We start from the raw sequence: 20440 nt of genomic DNA, 5'->3' as shown, positions 1-20440 counted from the left end.
TCCCAAGAGTTTCGGGGTCCCTCCTCCAACCCCTTATACAACAACTATGGAAGAAAATCCCCCCTCATGTGAGCTGGAGTATTTGGAAGGAAAGGAATGACAAGATATTCAGAGATAAAGAGGCCTCTTTAGAAACTGTGTTTTCTCATTTCCTAAAGTTGATTCTTGAGAATATCTTGGTCACTAGAACTTGACTAGCCTCCAAGCCCCTCTTTACTTGGGATTGGGAAATTGCTAGATACTGGAATCTTCCCCCTTGTTCTCTCTTGTTGATTGATCGAAGAGAATCTTAAGGAAAAGCATGGTCTTGTCACCTCCTACCACCCATGGCTTTAAACTCAACTTTGATGGGGTTGTTAGAGGGGGCCTGGCTACTAGTGGAGGGATCATTAGAACCCACATGGGGGCCCTTGTTGCTGCATATGCAGGTAACTTGAATGGGCACTCCTCTAATCAGGCTAAAGCAATGGCCTTAGCCTGGGGGATTCATTTTTCCCTCACTAGGGGAATCAGGTCAATGGATATTGAGGGTAATTCCAAGCTCATCATAGATGTTGTCAAAGGGCGGAATAGGCTTAACTTGACCATTGAGGGAACCATTAAGGACACCCTAAGGCTCATTTCCAGGCTCAACTCATTCAGACTCATGCATGTATTCAAAGAGGGTAACAGAGTGGTTGATGCTTTGGCTGCCCTTGGTCTAAATATTTCTGGGTTAAGATGTTGGAGGAGCCAGAATTCCCTCCCAGACCACATCAACTACCTTCTTTACGGAGATAAATCTGAAATATCTATCAATGATTGAGTTGTTTCTTAGTTTTTTCCATACTCTCCTCTCTTCCCTTGGGGTTATTCAAAGGTGTTGGTTTCATAATTCAAATAATGGGAATATTCCAATGCTTACTGTCAGTTGGGTGGTTACTTGTTCAGCCAGCTTGGCTTCGAAGGACCTGCTACTTTGTTGGAAAACATTTTAGGCTTATCTCCTAATAATGAGATATGATATGGAAGTTTACATGATGGTTGCTACTGATACCTGCTAGCTTCTCATGCCATGGAATTAGGAAATCATTTCCAAAAGTGTGTTGATTATTTCCCACATGCCTAACTTCATGTCTCGCTTAATGACCCCTAGCTTGCACACTTCCCACTATTTTCCCATGGCTAGTTTATCCAAGGGTCTCTGCGAGACCGTCTTCATGACTAAAGAAGCTCTCTTGGCGGATGATATGGGGGGTAAAAGGGTCAGATACGAGTTGGATAAACCAGATAAATTGAAGAATGACCCCACGGTATGGAATTTATGCATGGAAGGAGGGGTTGCTGATTTCTTGGAATGTCTTCAGGGCCATGATGAGTAGCTCTCTGCTGAATTTTCCTCCTCCTAGTCAGGGCAGCATTTTTTGGCGGGTGGCCTTTCATTTGAAGTCTTTGAGGAAACCATCGTCCAGGCCATGAGGTCAGCCCTTGATTTGCGGCATTGGAAGCTCATCAACCATGTGGCCAATAGTCAAGGCATGAAACATTTATTCTGTAACCATGAGGAACCTGTTAAACTCCAAGGTGGGTTTGCCCGTGAAGAGATAAAACATCCTTGGAATATGATCTACCTAATGATAATAAAATATTTCATGCTCAAAGCTAGACACAAGGTATTTTTTTATTATCATTTTCCCCTTCTGAATCATTTTCATAATAACGATTTTCTCTGTCTGCCTTTTTACTTGTTGCATTCCATTGAAATCTCTGTCAAGGATACCTTGGATCCCAAGCACGGGGATAAGCTACCATACCTCCTCCACCAGAGTCTCATATATAGGCTTTATAAATACCACCAAGCCCTTTGCCCGCCCCAGAACCCCACGCTCTCTCAACCCTCTATGCCAAACCCTCAGCAACTTGCTGCCCTTTCTATGGCTTTTCCCAAATTTTTACAAATTTCACATGAGGTCTTTGCTATGGCTAATTTCCCTATGTCTTTTCCTTCTTTTGTCTCCCCCATCTTGACATCGTTTGCCTCTCTCGGCATGTCCCACTCCCTTTCCAAGGGTAAAGGTAAAACCCCAGTCAAACGTAAATGAATTGTCTTTGAGGAAAATTCATCTTTAGAGGATGTTGAGAATGATAACCCCTCCCCTGACTCTGAGGGAAGAAGGAGGTTTGGCAGATTGGCCTCCAAAATATCAGTTAAAAACAAGACCCCTGTGATTGAGATGATTAACTCTAAGGAGGACCCCATGGAGGACAAGGATTGGGGGGGGGACCTAAAAAACACTATGGGGGCCCTCAGTAAGGATGATGCCAAAGCTGACAAGGGAAAGGATCCTATGGATATGGGCTCTGGGGGAGCCACCGACGAGGATAATACTAATACTCAAACCTTGAATACTGTTGATGATAAGGATAGGGTCCCTATGGATATGGGCACTGCGAGAGCCAATGGTGAGGACAATACTAATACTAAAGCCCCAGTTTCTCTCGACTTGGACCTGGATGACAATTTGAAGATGGCGGAAGAGGTGATGGACTCTATTCCTTTAATGGGCCTTGACACTGGAACTGACTATACCCCTGTTGAGGATGTGGCCAAGGCAGTTGATGTGGTTGTAGATGAAAAGGCTACAAAGACCCCCCAGGGAGCCGCTACCCTTGAGAAAATTGAAAAGTTGTGCACCGATGTGATGAACATCATGCAGAAGATTGAGAATCTGGGTACTATGATGGAACTGAAGGTTATGATGGATGAGGTCAAGAGGCTCCAGAGCATGGTCGAAGGTAGGGACACCCAAATTGTTGGCCTTAATAAGTTTTACCTACAGGTTTTACATAGCCCAACACTCACCCTGTCTCTGTTGAGGGAACAAACTACGGATTTAGAGGAAGAGAAGCATGAGGCTAGGGAAATGTATAAGCTCATGTTCACTAATTGGAACTGTGTCATAGATCGCATTTGGGTGTGCAAGGTGACCCTATAGATGTTGTGTTTTCTTTTTTTTTTTTTTTTTTTGTTATTTTAGAGATTGGTTTTAGTTTGTTGTTAATGTTGTTATAGTGATGTTGTTGCATTGTGGTTCCATTGATAGTTTTTCTATGTAAAGGGTCAGTGCCCTGATTTTCACTGCTTTTTAATCAAAAACCTTGTACCCATTATAGTAATAATAAAAAAATCAACTTAAATCAATGAGAACCCTATGAAAGCCAACTTAGACATGGGTTGAACTTTTGACCAAAACTTAACTAGGCCTTAGACAAGTTTAGATTTATCATAGACTCAAGATGACACACACACAATGAGATACAAGGTACTCCAAAAAAATCAACCACATGTACCCCAATGTGACATTTGACCTATGTGATAGTGTTTGTTGGACTCAAAATGTCATTCACTTGCTTGTTTTCGATGTATATAGTTCTCTTTCCACTGATACCCTCCCTCTCCATCTTGGAGGGTAAGGTAAATCCTACACCAAACTTAGTAAAGCATGATGTTTGTTACCCCATTACTTACATGACATTATAAACATTAAACAAAAAAGACAATATAATCATATTTCTATAATCCTTAATGAGAAACATTCAAGTCACATTATGTTCTTATCTAACATCATTCTTATAAAAAAAATTCTTACATGCAGGATCACACACATATATACATAGAAGTTAAACATAATTGTAAGTCATAAAATGGGGTGTAACATAACTTGTATTGCATGACTTTAGCCTTTCTACTTAGGATTGGGAAATTACTAGATACTGGAATCTTCCCCTCCCGTTCTCTCTTGTTGATTGATCGAAGAGACTCTTAAGGAAAAGCATGGTTTTGACTCCTCCTACCACCCATGGCTTTAAACTCAACTTTGATGGGGTTGCCAGAGGGGGCCTGGCTACTAGTGGAGGGATCATCAGAACCCACATGAGGGCCCTTGTTGCTGCATATGCAGGTAACCTGAATGGGCACTCCTCTAATCAGGCTGAAGCAATGGCCTTAGCCTGGTGGATTCATTTTTCCCTCACTAGGGGAATCAGGTCAATGGATATTGAGGGTAATTCCAAGCTCATCACAGATGTTGTCAAAGGGTGGAATAGGCTTAACTTGACCATTGAGGGAACCATCAGGGACACCCTAAGGCTCATTTCTGGGCTCAACTCATTCAGACTCATGCATGTATTCAAAGAGGGTAACAGAGTGGTTGATGCTTTGGCTGCCCTTGGTCTAAATATTTCTGGGTTAAGATGTTGGAGGAGCCAGAATTCCCTCCCAGACCACATCAACTACCTTCTTTACGGAGATAAATCTGAAATATCTATCAATGATTGAGTTGTTTCTTAGTTTTTTCCTTACTCTCCTCTCTTCCCTTGGGGTTATTCAGAGGGGTTGGTTTCATAATTCAAATAATGGGAATATTCCTATGCTTACTGCCAGTTGGGTGGTTACTTGTTCGGCTAGCCTGGCTTCAAAGGACGTGCTGCGTTGTTGGAAAACTTTTTAGGCTTATCTCCTAATAATGAGATATGATATGGAAGTTTACATGATGGTTTCCGCTGATACCTGCTGGCTTCTCATGCCATGCAATCAGGAAATCATTCCCAAAAGTGTGTTGATTATTTCTCACACCCCAAACTTCATGTCTCACTTAATGATCCCAAGCTCGCACACTTCCCATTGTTTTCCCATGGCTAGTTTATCCAAGGGTCTCTGCGAGATTGTCTTCATGACTAAAGAAGCTCTCTTGGTGGGTGATATGAGCCGGATAAACCAAATAAATTAAAGAATGACCGCATGGTATGGAATTTATGCATGCAAGGAGGGGTTGCTGATTTCTTGGAATGTCTTCAGGGCCATGATGAGAAGCTCTCTACTGAATTTTCCTCCTCCTGGTCAGGGCGGCGTGTTTCGGTGGGTGGCCTTTCATTCGAAGTCTTTGAGGAAACCATCACCTAGGTCATGAGGCTGGACCTTGATGGGCGACATTGTAAGTGCATCAACCATGTAGCCAACAGTGAAGGCCTGAAACATTTATTCCACAACCATGAGGAACCTGTTAAACTCCAGGGTGGGTTTGCCCGTGAAGAGTTAAAACATACTTAGAATACGATCTACCTAATGATAATAAAATATTTCATGCTCGAAGCTAGACACAAGGTATTTTATTATTATCATTTGCCCCTTCTGAATCATTTTCATAATAATGATTTTCTTTGTTTGCCTTTTTACTTGTTGCATTCCATTGAAATCTCTATCAAGGATACCTTGGATCCCAAGCACGGGGACAAGCTACCATACCTCCTCAACTAGGGTCTCATCTACAGGCTTTATAAATATCACCAGACCCTTTGCCCCCCCCCAGAATCTCACGCTCTCTCAACCCTCTATGCCAAACCCTCAGCAACTTGCTACCCTTTCTATGGCTTTTCCCAATTTTTTCCAAATTTCACATGAGGTCTTTGCTACGGCTAATTTCCCTATGTCTTTTCCTTCTTTTGCCTCCATGATTTCAATCTCTGAGGTCTGCCCCATCTTGACATCATCTGCCTCTCCCAGCATGTCCCACTCCCTTTCCAAGGGTAGAGGTAAAACCCCAGTCAAATGTAAATGAATTGTCTTTGAGGACAATTCGTCTTTATAGGATGTTGAGAATGATAACCCCTCCCCTGACTCTAAGGGAAGAAGGAGGTTTAGTAGATTGGCCTCCAAAATATCAGTTAAAAACAAGGCCCCTGTGATTGAGATGATTAACTCTAAGGAGGACCCCATGGAGGACAAGGATGGGGGGGAGACCTAAAAACACTATGGGGGCCCTTAGTAAGGATGCTACCAAAGCTGAAAAGGGAAGGGATCCTATGGATATGGGCTCTAGGGGAGGCACCGATGAGGATAATACTGATACTCAAACCCTGGATACTATTGATGATAAGGATAGGGTCCCTATGGATATGGGCACTGTGGGAGCCACCGGTGAGGACAATACTGATACTAAAGCCCCAGTTTCTCTCGACTTGGACCTGGATGACAATTTGAAGATGGCGGAAGAGGTGATGGACTCTATTCCTTTAATGGGCCTTGACACTGGAACTGATTGTACCCCTATTGAGGATGTGGCCAAGGCAGTTGATGTGGTTGTAGATGAGAAGGCTACAAAGAGCCCCCAGGGGGCCCCTACCCTTGATAAAATTGAAAAGTTGTGCACCGATGTGATGAACATCATGCAAAAGATTGAGAATTTGGGTCCTATGATGGAACTGAAGGTTATCATGGATGAGGTCAAGAGGCTCCAAAGCATGGTCGAAGGCAGGGACACCCAAATTGTTGGCCTTAATAAGTTTTACCTGTAGGTTTTACATAGCTCAACACTCACCCTCTCTCTATTGAGGGAACAAATTGCGGATTCAGAGGAAGAGAAACAGGAGGCTAGGGAAATGTATAAGCTCATGTTCACTGATTGGAACAGTGTCATAGACCGCATTTGGGTGTGCAAGGTGACCCTATAGATGCTGTGTTTTCTTTGTTTTTTTGTTGTTTTTTATTTCAAAGACTAGTTTTAATTTGTTGTTAATGTTGTTATAGTGATGTTGTTGCATTGTGGTTCCATTGATAGTTTTTCTATGTAAAGGGTCAGTGCCCTGATTTTCACTACTTTTTAATGAAAAACCTTGTAACCATTATAGTAATAATAAAAAAATCAACTTAAATCAATGAGAACCCTATGAAAGCCAACTTAGACATGGGTTGAACTTTTGACCAAAACTTAACTAGGCCTTAGACAAGTTTAGATTGATCATAGACTCAAGATGACACACACACAACGAGATACAAGGTACTCCAAAAAAATCAACCACATGTACCCCAATGTGACATTTGACCTATGTGATAGTGTTTGTTGGACTCGAAATGTCATTCACTTGCTTGTTTTCGATGTATATAGTTCTCTTTCCATTGATACCCTCCCTCTCCATCTTGGAGGGTAAGGTAAATCCTACACCAAACTTAGTAAAGCATGATGTTTGTTACCCCATTACTTACATGACATTATAAACATCAAACAAAAAAGACAATATAATCATATTTCTATAATCCTTAATGAGAAACATTCAAGTCACATTATGTTCTTATCTAACATCATTCTTATAAAAAATCATTCTTACATACAAGATCACACACATATATACATAGAAGTTAAATGTAATTGTAAGTCATAAAATGGGGTGTAACATAACTTGTATTGCATGACTTTCGCCTTACGTTTTGGACTCACTTTGATTAGATTGTCTTAAAGAAAATAATTGCCTTAGAAGTAACAAATTCTTGTATGAATTCATGTTATTTAATTAGACAATTAAATCATTTCATTTGATCACATGGTTTTATAATTCATTTTTATCCTTAGATCTGTTATTTTCTACTCTATATCAAATATATGAGTGTGATTTGACCTAAGTCATTTCTCTAATTGTTGATTTGAATCTTGAATGTATAAATTTTAAAAACTAAATTTAAACATTTATAACTATTGTTATAATCCAACATAACACATAGTTGTTGTATTTAAGGACAATCACTCATTCAATTGAAATCATGTTAGAATGTCAAAGATGACCTAAGATTCATACAATCATATGCCATAAAACCTAATTATGAGATCACCATAATATAATTATTAAAGCACATCATCCCTATCAATTGTACACATGCTTATTGTTTCCAACTTCTTCTTTGAGCCACAAAGTTGGTCTATTAAGCATTTAACCAAGGTGAACTTGAACCTCATGATTCGCTAAATGTTACAAAACGCTACCTATCTTTTTCCACACTTAGATAGCAAAAAGCAACATGAACAAATCCTAATAATCTACATTTAATTAATTGATCTAAGATTTTCACATAGACCAATCCTTAAATTTTAAACTATTATGAATCTTTTAACATCTACTAGAACACATCAAACTTCAACCTAAATATTATATTCAATTTATGTCAATTTTCACATTTACTCCAACCTTTATTTCAATTATCAATCTCACTCATTTGATGCATAACTCAATGCTCTAAGTGCTTCCGTTTCTTTGCATGTCGGTGTCGAAGTCCAAATCTGCCCACCGACCAGGCATGTGCGGTCGACAAGTTCAAAATCATACGATAACGTTTGTCAACCATCAATGAATGAGTGGCCAATATTTTTGTTTAGAAAGTTTCCCGAACTTACAAGTCGGCTGGAAAGATCTTGTTACCTTTCAGAGAATTCTTTTTTTTTAATCCAAAAAAGGAAGAGAATGACCTAGAATATGAGAATATCTTACCAACTGCAGATTTTCTCACTATAGCTTTCACAATTCGACCAAGGTTAATTTTATTTTCTGTCAAAAAGGTCTAGAAATATGGATGCCAGAACGATTTTTCATTTATAGTATGGTTTTGTGATTGAAATTGAGTTTGTCATGGTAGTGATAATAGTACATTTATGTAAGTTTTCTCTAAATAATTGGTGGTCGTTGAAATCTTCTTATGATGATAGTTCTTTAAAGGAAAGTTGTGGTAGTGTATATACTCATGTAATTATGGTATCATCTATTATTTTTTTCAATGATATACTCATGAAATGAAAAATAATTAATTTGTAGTCATTTTTCGATCCAGTATGATCAATCTATAATTATCATCAACAAATCACTTATAATTGGTAGTCGCTTCAATCGAAAATGATGAAATTATAATTGACTATCAATGAGTCGCTTTCATTATTAGGGCTCACTTCAAATAAAGATAATCAAATTAAAGTTAACCATCAATGGGTCACTCTCATGATTAATGTTAATGATCCACAAATTAATCATCAATATGTCACTCTAAAAATTAAGGTGAACAAATCCCAATAATCTACATTCCAACAAATAATTGAGAACAAAAAATAGTCAATTTGCAAAATATAAGATTTTCATTTCGATCAATCTAAAAATTCTAAACCATTGATGAATCAACTTGTAACATCTATTATGACACATCGAACTTCAAACTAAATGTTATATTGAATTTACTCATAGTTGGTGCTCACTCCAAGCAGTGATGTTGAAATTATAGTTGACTTTCAATGAGTCACTCTCATTGCTATTGCTCACTTCATTCATATTTTTAAAATATGGTTAACCATTGATGAGTCACTCTCATGAGTAATGCTCATAATCCATAAATTAACCATCAATCTATAATTATCATCAATGAGTCGCTCTCATCATTAGAGCTCACTTCAATAAAAAATGATCAAACAAAAGTTAACCATCAATGGGCCACTATCATGACTAATGCTCATAGCCCACATATTAACCATCAATGAGTCACCCAAATTAAGGTGAACAAATCCCAATAATCCACATTCTAAATAAAAATAGTTAATTTGCAAAATATAAGACTCTCATACGAATCAATGTAAAAATTCCAAACTATTGATAGATCAAGTTTTAACATCTATTACGACACATCAAACTTCAAACTAAATGTTAGACTAGATTTTTGTCAATAAAGTCACTCATTGGTACTCACTCCAATCAATGAGTCACTCTCATTGCTAGTTCTCTCACTTTAATAAAAGATTATTAAACTATGGTTAACCATCACGAGTCACTCTCATGAGTAGTGCTCATAATCCACAAATTAACCATCAATCTATAATTATCATCAACGAGTCACTCATTATTGGTGTTCATTTTAATAAAAAATGATGAAATTATAATTGACTATCAATGAGTCACTCTCATTATTAGAGCTAACTTAAATAGAAAATTATCAAACTAAAGTTAACCATCAATCAGTCACTCTCATGACTAATGCTCATAATCCACAGATTAACCGTCAATGGGTCATCCCAAAAATCAAGGTGAACAAATTCCAATAATCCACATTCTAAAAAATAATCCAAAACAATTTAAATAGTTAATTTTCAAAATATAAGACTCTCATTTGAATCAATCTAAAAATTCCAAACTATTGATGGATCAACTTTTAACATCTATTAGAAATGGAGGGAACAACGTTTGCAGGGGGAAATTTGAATCCGTGAAATGGAGGGAACAACAATGTTGGGTCCTCTGGGTCTGAATCCATTGCAGCTCGAGGACAAATAGCTAATGATGAGGATGGAAGATGGGATGGGGACCCACGAACATGGGACCCTCCTCCCGATCCTGAAAAATTAAGAAACATGCAAGATTCTTGCCCCGATGTGGTGCAGGTTGATTCAGGAACTACCAAGGAGGGGCGAATACCTAAACCATGGAATAGCCTCTTCGCTAGACATGCCTCTAGTAAACCAACTAGTAAATCTTCTCTCCCCTTTGTGAAGGATATATTAGATAATAGAATAGGTAAACTTGCGATTGAGGTTCCTGATTTGGTTATTGACCATAGGATTTCTTTAATGACTCTTTCTTTGGTGGGAAAATTTGTCGGACCCCGACCTAATATTGAGGATGTTAGATCCTTTGTTAAAAGAAAATGGAGAATGAAAGGACAGGCTGAAGTTTCTGCCCTGCCACGGGGTTTTTTTGTGTTTTCTTTTTAATGAAGGGAAGATTTGGAAGCAGTTCTAAGTGGAGGCCCCTGGATGTTTGGTAAATCATCTCTTTCTATTAGAAAATGGACCCCTAACATGGAACTAAATGATTCCTTTTTTGAATCTGCTCTAGTGTGGGTTAGATTGCTTGGTCTACCATCAAAGTACTAGGTGGAAGACGTTTTCTCAGGAATTGCTAATTCCTTTGGGGAGCTTATTGTGATAGACCCAATGAGTGCAGCTCGCAAGAGACTAGTGTATGCATGCATCTGCATCAACATTTCACAGAATATGGATCTCCCAAGTACCATTGATATAAATTCCAAACTTGGGTTATGGGAACAAGCCATTGAATTTGAATCTCTCCCTTTTGTGTGCTTTTATTGCAAAAAAGCAAGTCACTGGGCTAAGGCTTGTCCCAGCAACCCTAAAAGACCTATGATTAAAGACAAAAATATTAATAAACCGGTATGGAAAGAAAAAAATAACAACAAAGTCTACAATAAGGTAGAAGAAAAAAGTGGAAATCTGATTTCAGTAAATCAGGAAAATGAATCCAATGACTTAACTAAAGACCCTACTATGAAGGGGAACAAGCAGAATGAAACTAAGGAGTTTGAGATCAAAATAGGTAATACCTTTGAAGCCCTTCAGTTGCAAGAAAAGGAGAATGAAATCAATACAGAGATCCTTGAGGATGGTGAGATTGAGGATATCATTGACTCTCATCATGAGGAACAATATGAACCCATGTCAGAGAAAGAAGAACCCTATTTAGGGAAAGAGCTTCAGGAATAGAAAATAGAAATGAGAAGGAGCAACAAGTTTGGATCGCCATAAGAAAACTCAAATGCTTTATTCCAGAACATAGAAGTAAATATGACCACTTCACCCTAGAAAAGAGAAAAGCTTTGGAGTAACATACAAGATGAATCTAGGGCAGATGATGAATTCAGGGTAGAACAACAAGAAGAAAACATGATAGAAAATGAAAAGAAAATTAAGACCAAGAAGATAGGAGGTCCTAATGGAGTAAAAACCAGAACCAGGTCTAAGGCATATTTTAGGGCATCAAGATCCCCACCAGGATGCAAAACCATGAAATGGCATAGGGACCAAGAGATTAAACAAAACATAGCTGATGGAAGGTAGAGAACTATCAAGGAGTCCTACCCCCAGGTTTCAAAATGAAGGTAATATCATCGAACATCAAAGGCCTAAATGGTCTCAATAAACAGGATATATTAAGGAATCTTATTCGAGATCAAAATCCAAATATTATCCTGATTCAGGAAACTAAAATGAGCAAAGAGAAAGTGGAGAAACTTAAGTTTTTTAAAAATGGGGGAGTTTGTGGTAGTAGCTCAAATGGCACCTCTGGAGGAGTTGCTATATTCTAAAATAAAAGCACAACCTCTGGAGATATGATAGATGAGGATGGAAATATTCTATCCTTAAAAACTAGAAATATTTTTAATGAAAAGGAATTTGTTATAACTAATATCTATGCCCCTAATTCCAAACATGCTAGAAGTAAATTTTTGGAAAAAGTTCAACAAAAAAGGAAAAAACTCTCTATGAATAGTTGGATTGTAATGGGAGATTTCAATACTCCTCTGCAAGATAGAGAAAAATTTGGAGGTAGTCAAGCTCAACCTGAAAGTAGATCTGATCTGATGGACTTTATCAATGGCAATGCTCTCATTGATTTGGATCTCAGTGGAGCCTCCTACACTTGGTCAAACCGAAGAGATGGTGATGATCTTATCCAGGTAAGACTTGATAGAGCTCTTCTCTCTAATGATTGGATTCTTTCTCATAGTTGTTCCCTTTTTGTTATTAATAGAATTGGATCAGATCATTATCCCATTTCCTTTGTTGCTGAGAACTCTAAGCAAAATCAAAGATTCCCTTTTCGCTTTGAAAAGATGTGGATATCCCACCCCAATCTTGAAATGTCCATTGTTGAATTGTGGAATCTTGATATTAATGGAACAACCATGTATAAAGTTGCCAAAAAACTTAAATATGTCAAAACCAACATTAAGACTTGAAACAAGAAGGTCTTTGGTGATATTTTTGATTCAAAGAAAAAGTTAAAGGAGGAACTGGACCAGATTCAAATCTCCATCCAAAAAGAGGGCTACAAAAAGTATTCCAAAGCCATGGAAGATAAAGTCCTTGACAACATTCATACCATAATTTCTAGGGAAGAAATATATTGGAGACAAAGATCCAGAGCTATATGGCTGAAAGTAGGGGACAGAAACACTAAGTTTTTCTATATGACTTCCCTAAAACATAAGGTAGAAAATAGAATCACAAAGTTAACTGTTGAGAACAACACTTTGATTAATAAGGATGAAATCAGGGATGAAGTTGTTAGATTCTTCATGCAGCTCTTATCTAGTAATGAGGATCTTGATCAGACCCATCAATTCAATCTGGTTAACAATATTCCTAATATTATAAAATCTTTTCAGAATAAGACCCTTGTTGCCATCCCGTCTACTGAAGAAATAAAAAAAGTTGTCTTCTCCTTTCAAGGGGATAAAGCTCCGAGCCTTGATGGATTCCCTATATTTTTCTATCAAGAATTTTGGAATATTGTGGGGAAGGATACGGTTAATGTGGTGAAAGAATTTTTTGGATCCAGAAGAATCCTTAAGGAATTGAATTCCACTTTTATTGCCTTAATCCCCAAAGTTGCTGGGGCAGATTCTATGGGAAAATTTAGGCCTATTAGTTTATGCAACTCTTTCTGTAAAATAATATCCAAAGTGATTACGACTAGAATGTTGGCGATTCTTCCCTTCATCATATCTGAAGAAAAAAAAGGCTTTGTTCTTGGTAGATAGATTCTTGATTCAATCATTCTTGTTCATGAGAACATTCACTCTCTCAATGCTGCAAAGAAAGAAGGTTTCTTGATAAAGTTGGATTTGGCAAAGGCTTATGATAGAGTTGAATGGGATTTTCTATTTAAAATCATGGGGCTTTTGGTTTTGATGATAAGGTTATCAAAATAATTAGAGAACTAATCACTACTCCTATGTTCTCTATTTTGGTTAATGGATCTCCTACAAATTTTTTTATAAACTCTAGAGGGCTATGACAAGGAGACCCCATATCTCCTATCCTTTTTACCATTCTAGCTGAAAGTATGAGTAGAATGATTCATAAATTGAAACAAAGAAAAACTATCAAAGGTCTTCAACCTTCTTTTGACAATGTGTTTTGCACTCATCAATAGTTTGTTGATGATACTATCATCATGGGATATTCTTTAGTCAAGGAGGCTGAAGCCTTCAAAACTGCTCTCAACTCCTATGCTTTGGCAACTGGTCAACTAGTTAACTAGGACAAATCAGCTATGTACTTTCTCAATACTCCAGTCATAAGACAATAGAGAATTCTTTTTGGAATATGATCATTGATAAAATTAATAAGAGACTTGCAGGATGGAAAGGCTCAATGTTATCTCAGGCAGGGAAATTGCAGCTCCTCCAAGCAACTCTTCAAAATCTCCCTGTTTATGCCCTCAGTCTGTTTGGTATTCCGGCTAAAGTTGCTGAAACTATGGAAAGAATTCAGAAGAGATTCTTATGGTCAGGAGTTGAAGAAAAAAAGATAATACCTTTGATTGCATGGGACAAGGTGTGTAGACCAAAGAACAAAGGAGGGTTGGGGATTAAAATTATTAAAACTTTTAACAAAGCTCTTCTTGCCAAGCAATTATGGAGAGCATATGACTCTAAGAAAGACTAGAGTCAAATTTGGTTTGACAAATACATTAAGAATCAGACTATCCAAGGGACCCTCAATGATGAAGATATCCCGGTTGGATCCTTCATCTAGAATAGTGTTACCAAAGCCATAAAAGTTGCAAAAGCTAGAGATGGATGGGTCCTTCGAAAAGGTGACAGAATAAGGTTTTGGGAAGACCCCTAGATGAAGAATGAAGCCCTATTTGATCAAAACAACAATCAAGTTATTGAAGAATGTAAAAGGAGGTTTGGGCTGATGGTTTGTGACTATTGGAAGGAGAATAAATTGGTCAAACTTGAGGACATCCATCCTAGTTTTTCCTCTATTCAGAGAGAGTTGTTGTCCTTTTCCCCTAACAACAACTATGATGATGTTTTCCTCTAGAAAAGTGACCCTAAAGGTGAATTCACAGTTTCTTCTACCTATAAAAACACTTTTTCTCAAATCCGCAATCCCTTTTGGAGTAAAGTTTGGAACAACATCTTGATCCCTAAAGTCAACATGTTCTTTTGGCTTGCTTCTCATAATAGTATCCTTACTATTGATAATTTAATTCGAAGGGGCTTCAAATTCCCTAACAGATGTGAGCTCTGTCAAAAGGAGGGGGAATCAGTTGATCACCTATTTTTTCATTGTTCCTTCACTAGGGAAATCTGGTGTAAAATGTGGGAAAAATGGAAAATTAATTGGGTCATGAACAAAAGCATTAAGGATATAATATGGCAATGGAATTATCCTACCAAATGTCAAATTATTAAAAACCTGTGGTCCTTGACCCTCCCCATGATATGCTAAGGCATTTGGAAAGAAAGGAATAACAAGATATTTAGGGAAGAAAAGTGTAACATTCAGGTTGTCTTTGAAAAAATATGCAAGGCTATAAAGGAGAACATCAACATCCCTCACAAGAATAATCAGCAATGGGCTATTATAAATATGAATGATATGGAAAAAGACATTATTATTGAATGGAACCTGATTCATAAGGTCTACAGAGTGGATAACAAGAAGAAGAGAGATAACATTGTTTGGAGGTTCCCTGATTATGACTGGATAAAGGTTAATTTTGATGGGGCCGCCAAAGGGAATCCTGGAAAGGTTGGTGGAGGTGGAGTTATCAGAAATGCTCAAGGAAGGTGTATTACTACTTTTGCTTCCCCTTTTGGAGCCCAAAACAACCATGTGGTTGAAGCTATGGCCATGCTTAAGAGCCTCCAATTAGACCAGGAATTCAAATTTAAAAAAATTTGGCTCGAAGGGGACTCCTTAAATATTATACAAGCCCTCAAAGGTATTAGTTTAGTCTCCTGGAATATTGCCAATATTATTAAAAATGCTAAAACTATCCTTAATAACTATGTTAGCATTATTTTAACCCATACTTTTAGAGAGAGTAACAAGGTAGCGGATATCCTTGCTAATGAAGGGGTTAATTTGGAAAAAGGGGTCAAATATATAGGGGAAGATCACATCAAGTGGGAGATTAAGGAACACTTATATTTTGATCGCCTTAATGGAGCAAGCAAATTTTATGATTGAATTCTGGGGAACGAGTACCAATGACAGATTTTGGGGGCGGATGAACTGCTAGTCGATGAGTGTTTCTCGGCATCATAACCAAGAACACATGTGTGCGAGAGGTAATTGTAATAATAGCCAGGTTTGTATGAACATGAGTGACAATCTCAAAATTGTGAAAGAATCTCTTAAAGGAGAAACCAGAAACATAGAGTTTTACTTGCGGGCCGAGAGTTGTAACAGAGGTGATTGTGACCTGGAAAGAAGAATGGGAGGCAACCTTAACAAGAATGAACCGTCCGGTTGTGAGCACTGGAAGAGTGAAAGAAAGGTGTGGAGAAGGCTCCACTGACACAAGTTCATGGATTATATGGAGAAGCTCCATGGTAGTAGAAGCTCTGTATCTCAGGGGTTCGCAAAAAGCTAGAGCAATAACAGGGCTACCTTGTTTGGGGAAATCTGGCACATTGATGAAATTCTGATCTCGGAGGTAATGGGGATCAAGATGGAGGGGACCAAATTCTATAGGGATAGAAAGTACACCACTGAGGCCTTCAAAAACTTCCCTAAGATGAAGGATGAGAAGAGAAACCTGGAGAAGAAGGACAATATATCATACTTCACCCCCCAATAGGTAAAACCTTTTTGGCAAAAAATTCTTAGGGCTTTAATGGAATATTTAACTGTGGATGGTAGGTTTACGAAAATTTACAATTATACTTCACCATCTTGAACCACTTCTGCCATGGGGTGAAAATATCTTTGCCCTTCTATTTAGCCTCTTCTCTTAACGAGAGCTTGGCTAACCACATTAAAAAACCCAGTTCCTACCCTCTAGCGCACCAGGGTCTCATTCTACTGATTTATGAATATATGAAGGATAAGACTAGGGCAACAAAGGATGACCCTTTAATTCTCAATGCTCAGATTTCTGAGAAAAGCATAGACTCTTATTTGACTGGGGAGACCAGAACCCCTGCCCATAAAAAAGGAAAGTTGATATTGTGCAGGAAGAAAAGGATGTGCTTTCTGAGGAAGAAGAGGGAAAGAATAATGAAGAAGTTTCTGAAATGGAGATCAATAAGGAGGAGAATTACGGGGAAGGAGAGGAAGGGGGCAATTCTGAGAATCGTCAACCTAATATTGAAGGCTTGAAAACTGAGAAAGAGGCTCTAAAGCCTAAGGAAGGTGAAAACCCTAATGTGGAGGAGACATAATAGAGCAAGGATTCTGTGGAAACCATTCTGGATACCGCTCGCAATTGCACCATTGAGTTCTTCAATTTTCAGAAGTGGGTGGTGGAAAACATTACCAGCATGCAGGGTAAATAGAGGGACTTGGAAGTTAAGATCGACAAGATGATCAACATGTCTAACTCTGGGAAGCAGCACGAGGAGATGGAGAATAGTGAAGCGGAGGAAGAAATGGAAATGGAAGACTGGCTAGAGAAAGACTTGATTAAAGGCGACCTGAAACATCTGGAGGACATCATTAAAATACTAAAGGAATAGGTGGAGGAGGATAAGGACAATATCAATGCCCGGATGGCTAGAAATGAGAAAGCCCCGAAAAGCCTTATGGATCATAGCCTCCAGGTTCTAAAAGTCTCCTCCCAGAACATGAACGCATTGGTGAATCATTTACAAAAGAAAACCCAAGAGAAGAACCTGGTTGTTATTGAAGATGCTCCTACTTCCAGCCCAAACCACCAGACCCCTAGGCGTAGAACCAAGCAGACTACGGCGGAGAAGGAAATGAAGATGAAAGAAAGCCAGGCTGCTTAGGAAAATACTGATTTGAGGGAAGCGACAAAGGCTATGATGCTTTTGGTATAGGATGCAGAAGAAACCATGAAGAATTTCTAAATTTTGTTTTTTGCTAGGCTTGGGGCCAACTTCTTGCTAGCCTTTTGCTATCCTTTCCTATGTTGCTGGTCTTTTTGCTGGTGTTTTGCCGCTATTGTATTTTGTTGCTTTCTTAAATATCTTTCTTATGTTTCTGGGTTTCAGGTCCCTTAAAACCTATTTTTAATTAATCAAAAACTTTTAACATCTATTATGACACATCAAATATCAAACTAAATGTTATATTGAATTTATGCCAATAAATTCACTCAAAGTTGACGCTCACTCCAATCTAAGATGTTGAAATCATAGTTGACTTTCAACAAGTCACTCTTGTCACTAGTTCTCACTCCAATCAAACATTTTTAAACTATGCTTAATCATTGATGAGTCACTCTCAGGAGTAATTCTTATAATCCACAAATTAACCATCAATCTATAATTATCATCATCAAGACACTCATAATTGGTGGTCACTTCAATAAAAAATGATGAAATTTTAATTAACTATCAATAAGTCACTCTCATTATTAGGGATCACTTCAATCAAACATAATCAAAGTAACCTTAACCATCGATAGGTCACTCTCATGACTAATTCCCATAATCTACAAATTAACCATCAATAGGTGACACCAAAAAATTAAGGTGAACGAATCCCCATAATGCACATTCTAACAAATAACCTAGAATGAAAAATAATTAATTTGCAAAATATAATTCTCATTTGAATCAATCTAGAAATTTCAAACTAGAGATGGATCAACTTTTGACCTCTACTATGACATATCAAACTTCAAAATAAATGTTATATTGAATTTATGTCAATAAAGTCATTCATAGTTGGTACTCACTCCAATCAAAGATGATGAAATTATAGTTGACCTTTAATGAGTCACTTTCATTGCTAGTGCTCACTCCAATCAAATATTTTGAAACTATGGTTAACCATTGACAAGTCACCTTCATGAGTAATGCTTGTAGTCCACAAATTAACCACCAATCTATAACTATCATCATCAAGTCACTCATAACTAGTGCTCATTTCAATAAAAAAATGATGAAATTATAATTGACTATCAATGGTCCCTCTCATTGTTAGAGCTCACTTCAATAACAGATGATCAAAACAAATTTAACCTTTGATAGGTCACTCTCATGAATAATTCTCATAACCCACAAATTAATCATCAATAGGTCACCCCAAAAATTAAGGTGAATAAATCCCAATAATCTATGTTTGAACAAATAAAATAGAACAAAAAATAGTTATTTTGTAAAATATATTAAGAGTCTCATTCGAATCAATCTAAAAATTCCAAACTACTGATAGATCAACTTTCAACATCTATTATGACATATCAAGCTTCAAACTAAATTTTATGTTGATGATTTCTCCTACTACCCCCAACCCTAAGAACATCATAATACTCTAGGCTAGGGAATTAAACCTACAACACTCAATCTGAACTATCAACAAGTCAAGGACAATAAAATACAACACAACAAGGCTTCATCAAAACTTCTTCACTTCGATCTCTACCTAACTTAGGAGGGTATTCCTATTTCAGACCTATATGCCCAATATGCTTTCAAACTTGTTATAATCATATAGGTTCACAAATGGTAGATATTTCTCAGCTTATAAGGGGACTTGTTACAATTACCCTATTTATACCTTTATCTCAAAAGCTTTGAGATTTGTCTGAGAAATTACCACGTGCACTGCTTAAAGGGCACAAGGAAGCACCAAGCATGCATACTAAAATCTACCCTTTAGGAAAATTTTGAAAAAAGAAATAAAAGAAACAATGCAACTCATGAGAAATGCTTTTGAAACAAACTCGTAAGCATCTTTTGTAGTCTAGTGCATATCCAAGGGAATAGAGTCACACCCACAAATTAAGAACACAAACCCATATTGCAAAACAACTCGAGTTAGAGAATCTTCAGAGTGTCAATGCCTAACATTGGCATGATTCGACTAGTTAATTTCACCAACCATTCTTATTAATCCATTTAAGACTTCCTAAAATCTTGTATCTTTACTTACAAACAAAATTTAACTCCCTCTTTGAGGGAGACCCATAAGCATAATCACACACTTATAAGAAAATACAAGGATGAACCAACATATCCTTAATATTTTGATTCATATAAACTTAGAAAATACAAATGGAGACAACATATGCAATCATGAAAACACTTAGTCTATTGCAAACTGTGATTTACAATATGAAAGGATAGTCCTTCTTCTCTAAGAGACTACCTAAGACCCTAGATTAACAAAGGCATGCTTCTACCCGCCTAGAATACAAAATTTCAGATTTTATTTTTTATGTATAGCCTTGGTATTCCTTTTATTTAAAAAAAGGAATGCTATAAGCTTCAGGCTACTTACACTTGGTTTTTTCTCTGCTTGACACATTATGGACCATATGCAAATAAAGAAAAACCCATTATCCTTATAGAATGACAAAAATGGGCCATGCATCTAAGGATATGCCTAAGAGGAGAGTAGTTTGTCATTGAATTATTGATGCTTTGAGTCATTCCATTCTCATGCTGGTGGAAGAACTGCATAACACAAGTTGGTAGAGACACTCATTAGACTAGAAGGGGAGCTCTATAATCTTACAAAAGAAACACCCTCAAAACTTGAGGATGAGAATACAAAGACAAGGGAGGAATTGGAAAAATGGAATTAGAGGCTTATAGAGAAATATTGTAAGCAAAGCAAGGGGTATAGCTTCCATACTCAAGCTAAAT

The 20440-nt window shown here is 37.5% G+C and overlaps 2 protein-coding genes across 2 annotated transcripts; both read left to right on the top strand.

The window, feature by feature from the left end:
- Positions 1-301: 301 nt before the first annotated feature.
- LOC131032279 (uncharacterized) lies at positions 302-805 on the top strand. The gene has a single exon (XM_057963210.2). The coding sequence runs from the start codon at positions 302-304 to the stop codon at positions 803-805; it is 504 nt and encodes a 167-aa protein (XP_057819193.2).
- A 3009-nt stretch (positions 806-3814) lies between these two features.
- Positions 3815-4318, top strand: LOC131032280 (uncharacterized). Its single transcript, XM_057963211.2, has one exon. It carries the CDS (start codon positions 3815-3817, stop codon positions 4316-4318), a length of 504 nt encoding a protein of 167 aa, XP_057819194.2.
- Positions 4319-20440: the final 16122 nt, after the last annotated feature.

This window comes from Cryptomeria japonica, chromosome 8, assembly GCF_030272615.1.
Source record: "Cryptomeria japonica chromosome 8, Sugi_1.0, whole genome shotgun sequence".
NCBI lineage: Eukaryota > Viridiplantae > Streptophyta > Pinopsida > Cupressales > Cupressaceae > Cryptomeria > Cryptomeria japonica.
Note: the sequence above shows the minus strand (reverse complement) of the source record. Positions and strands in the feature narration are given on the sequence as shown.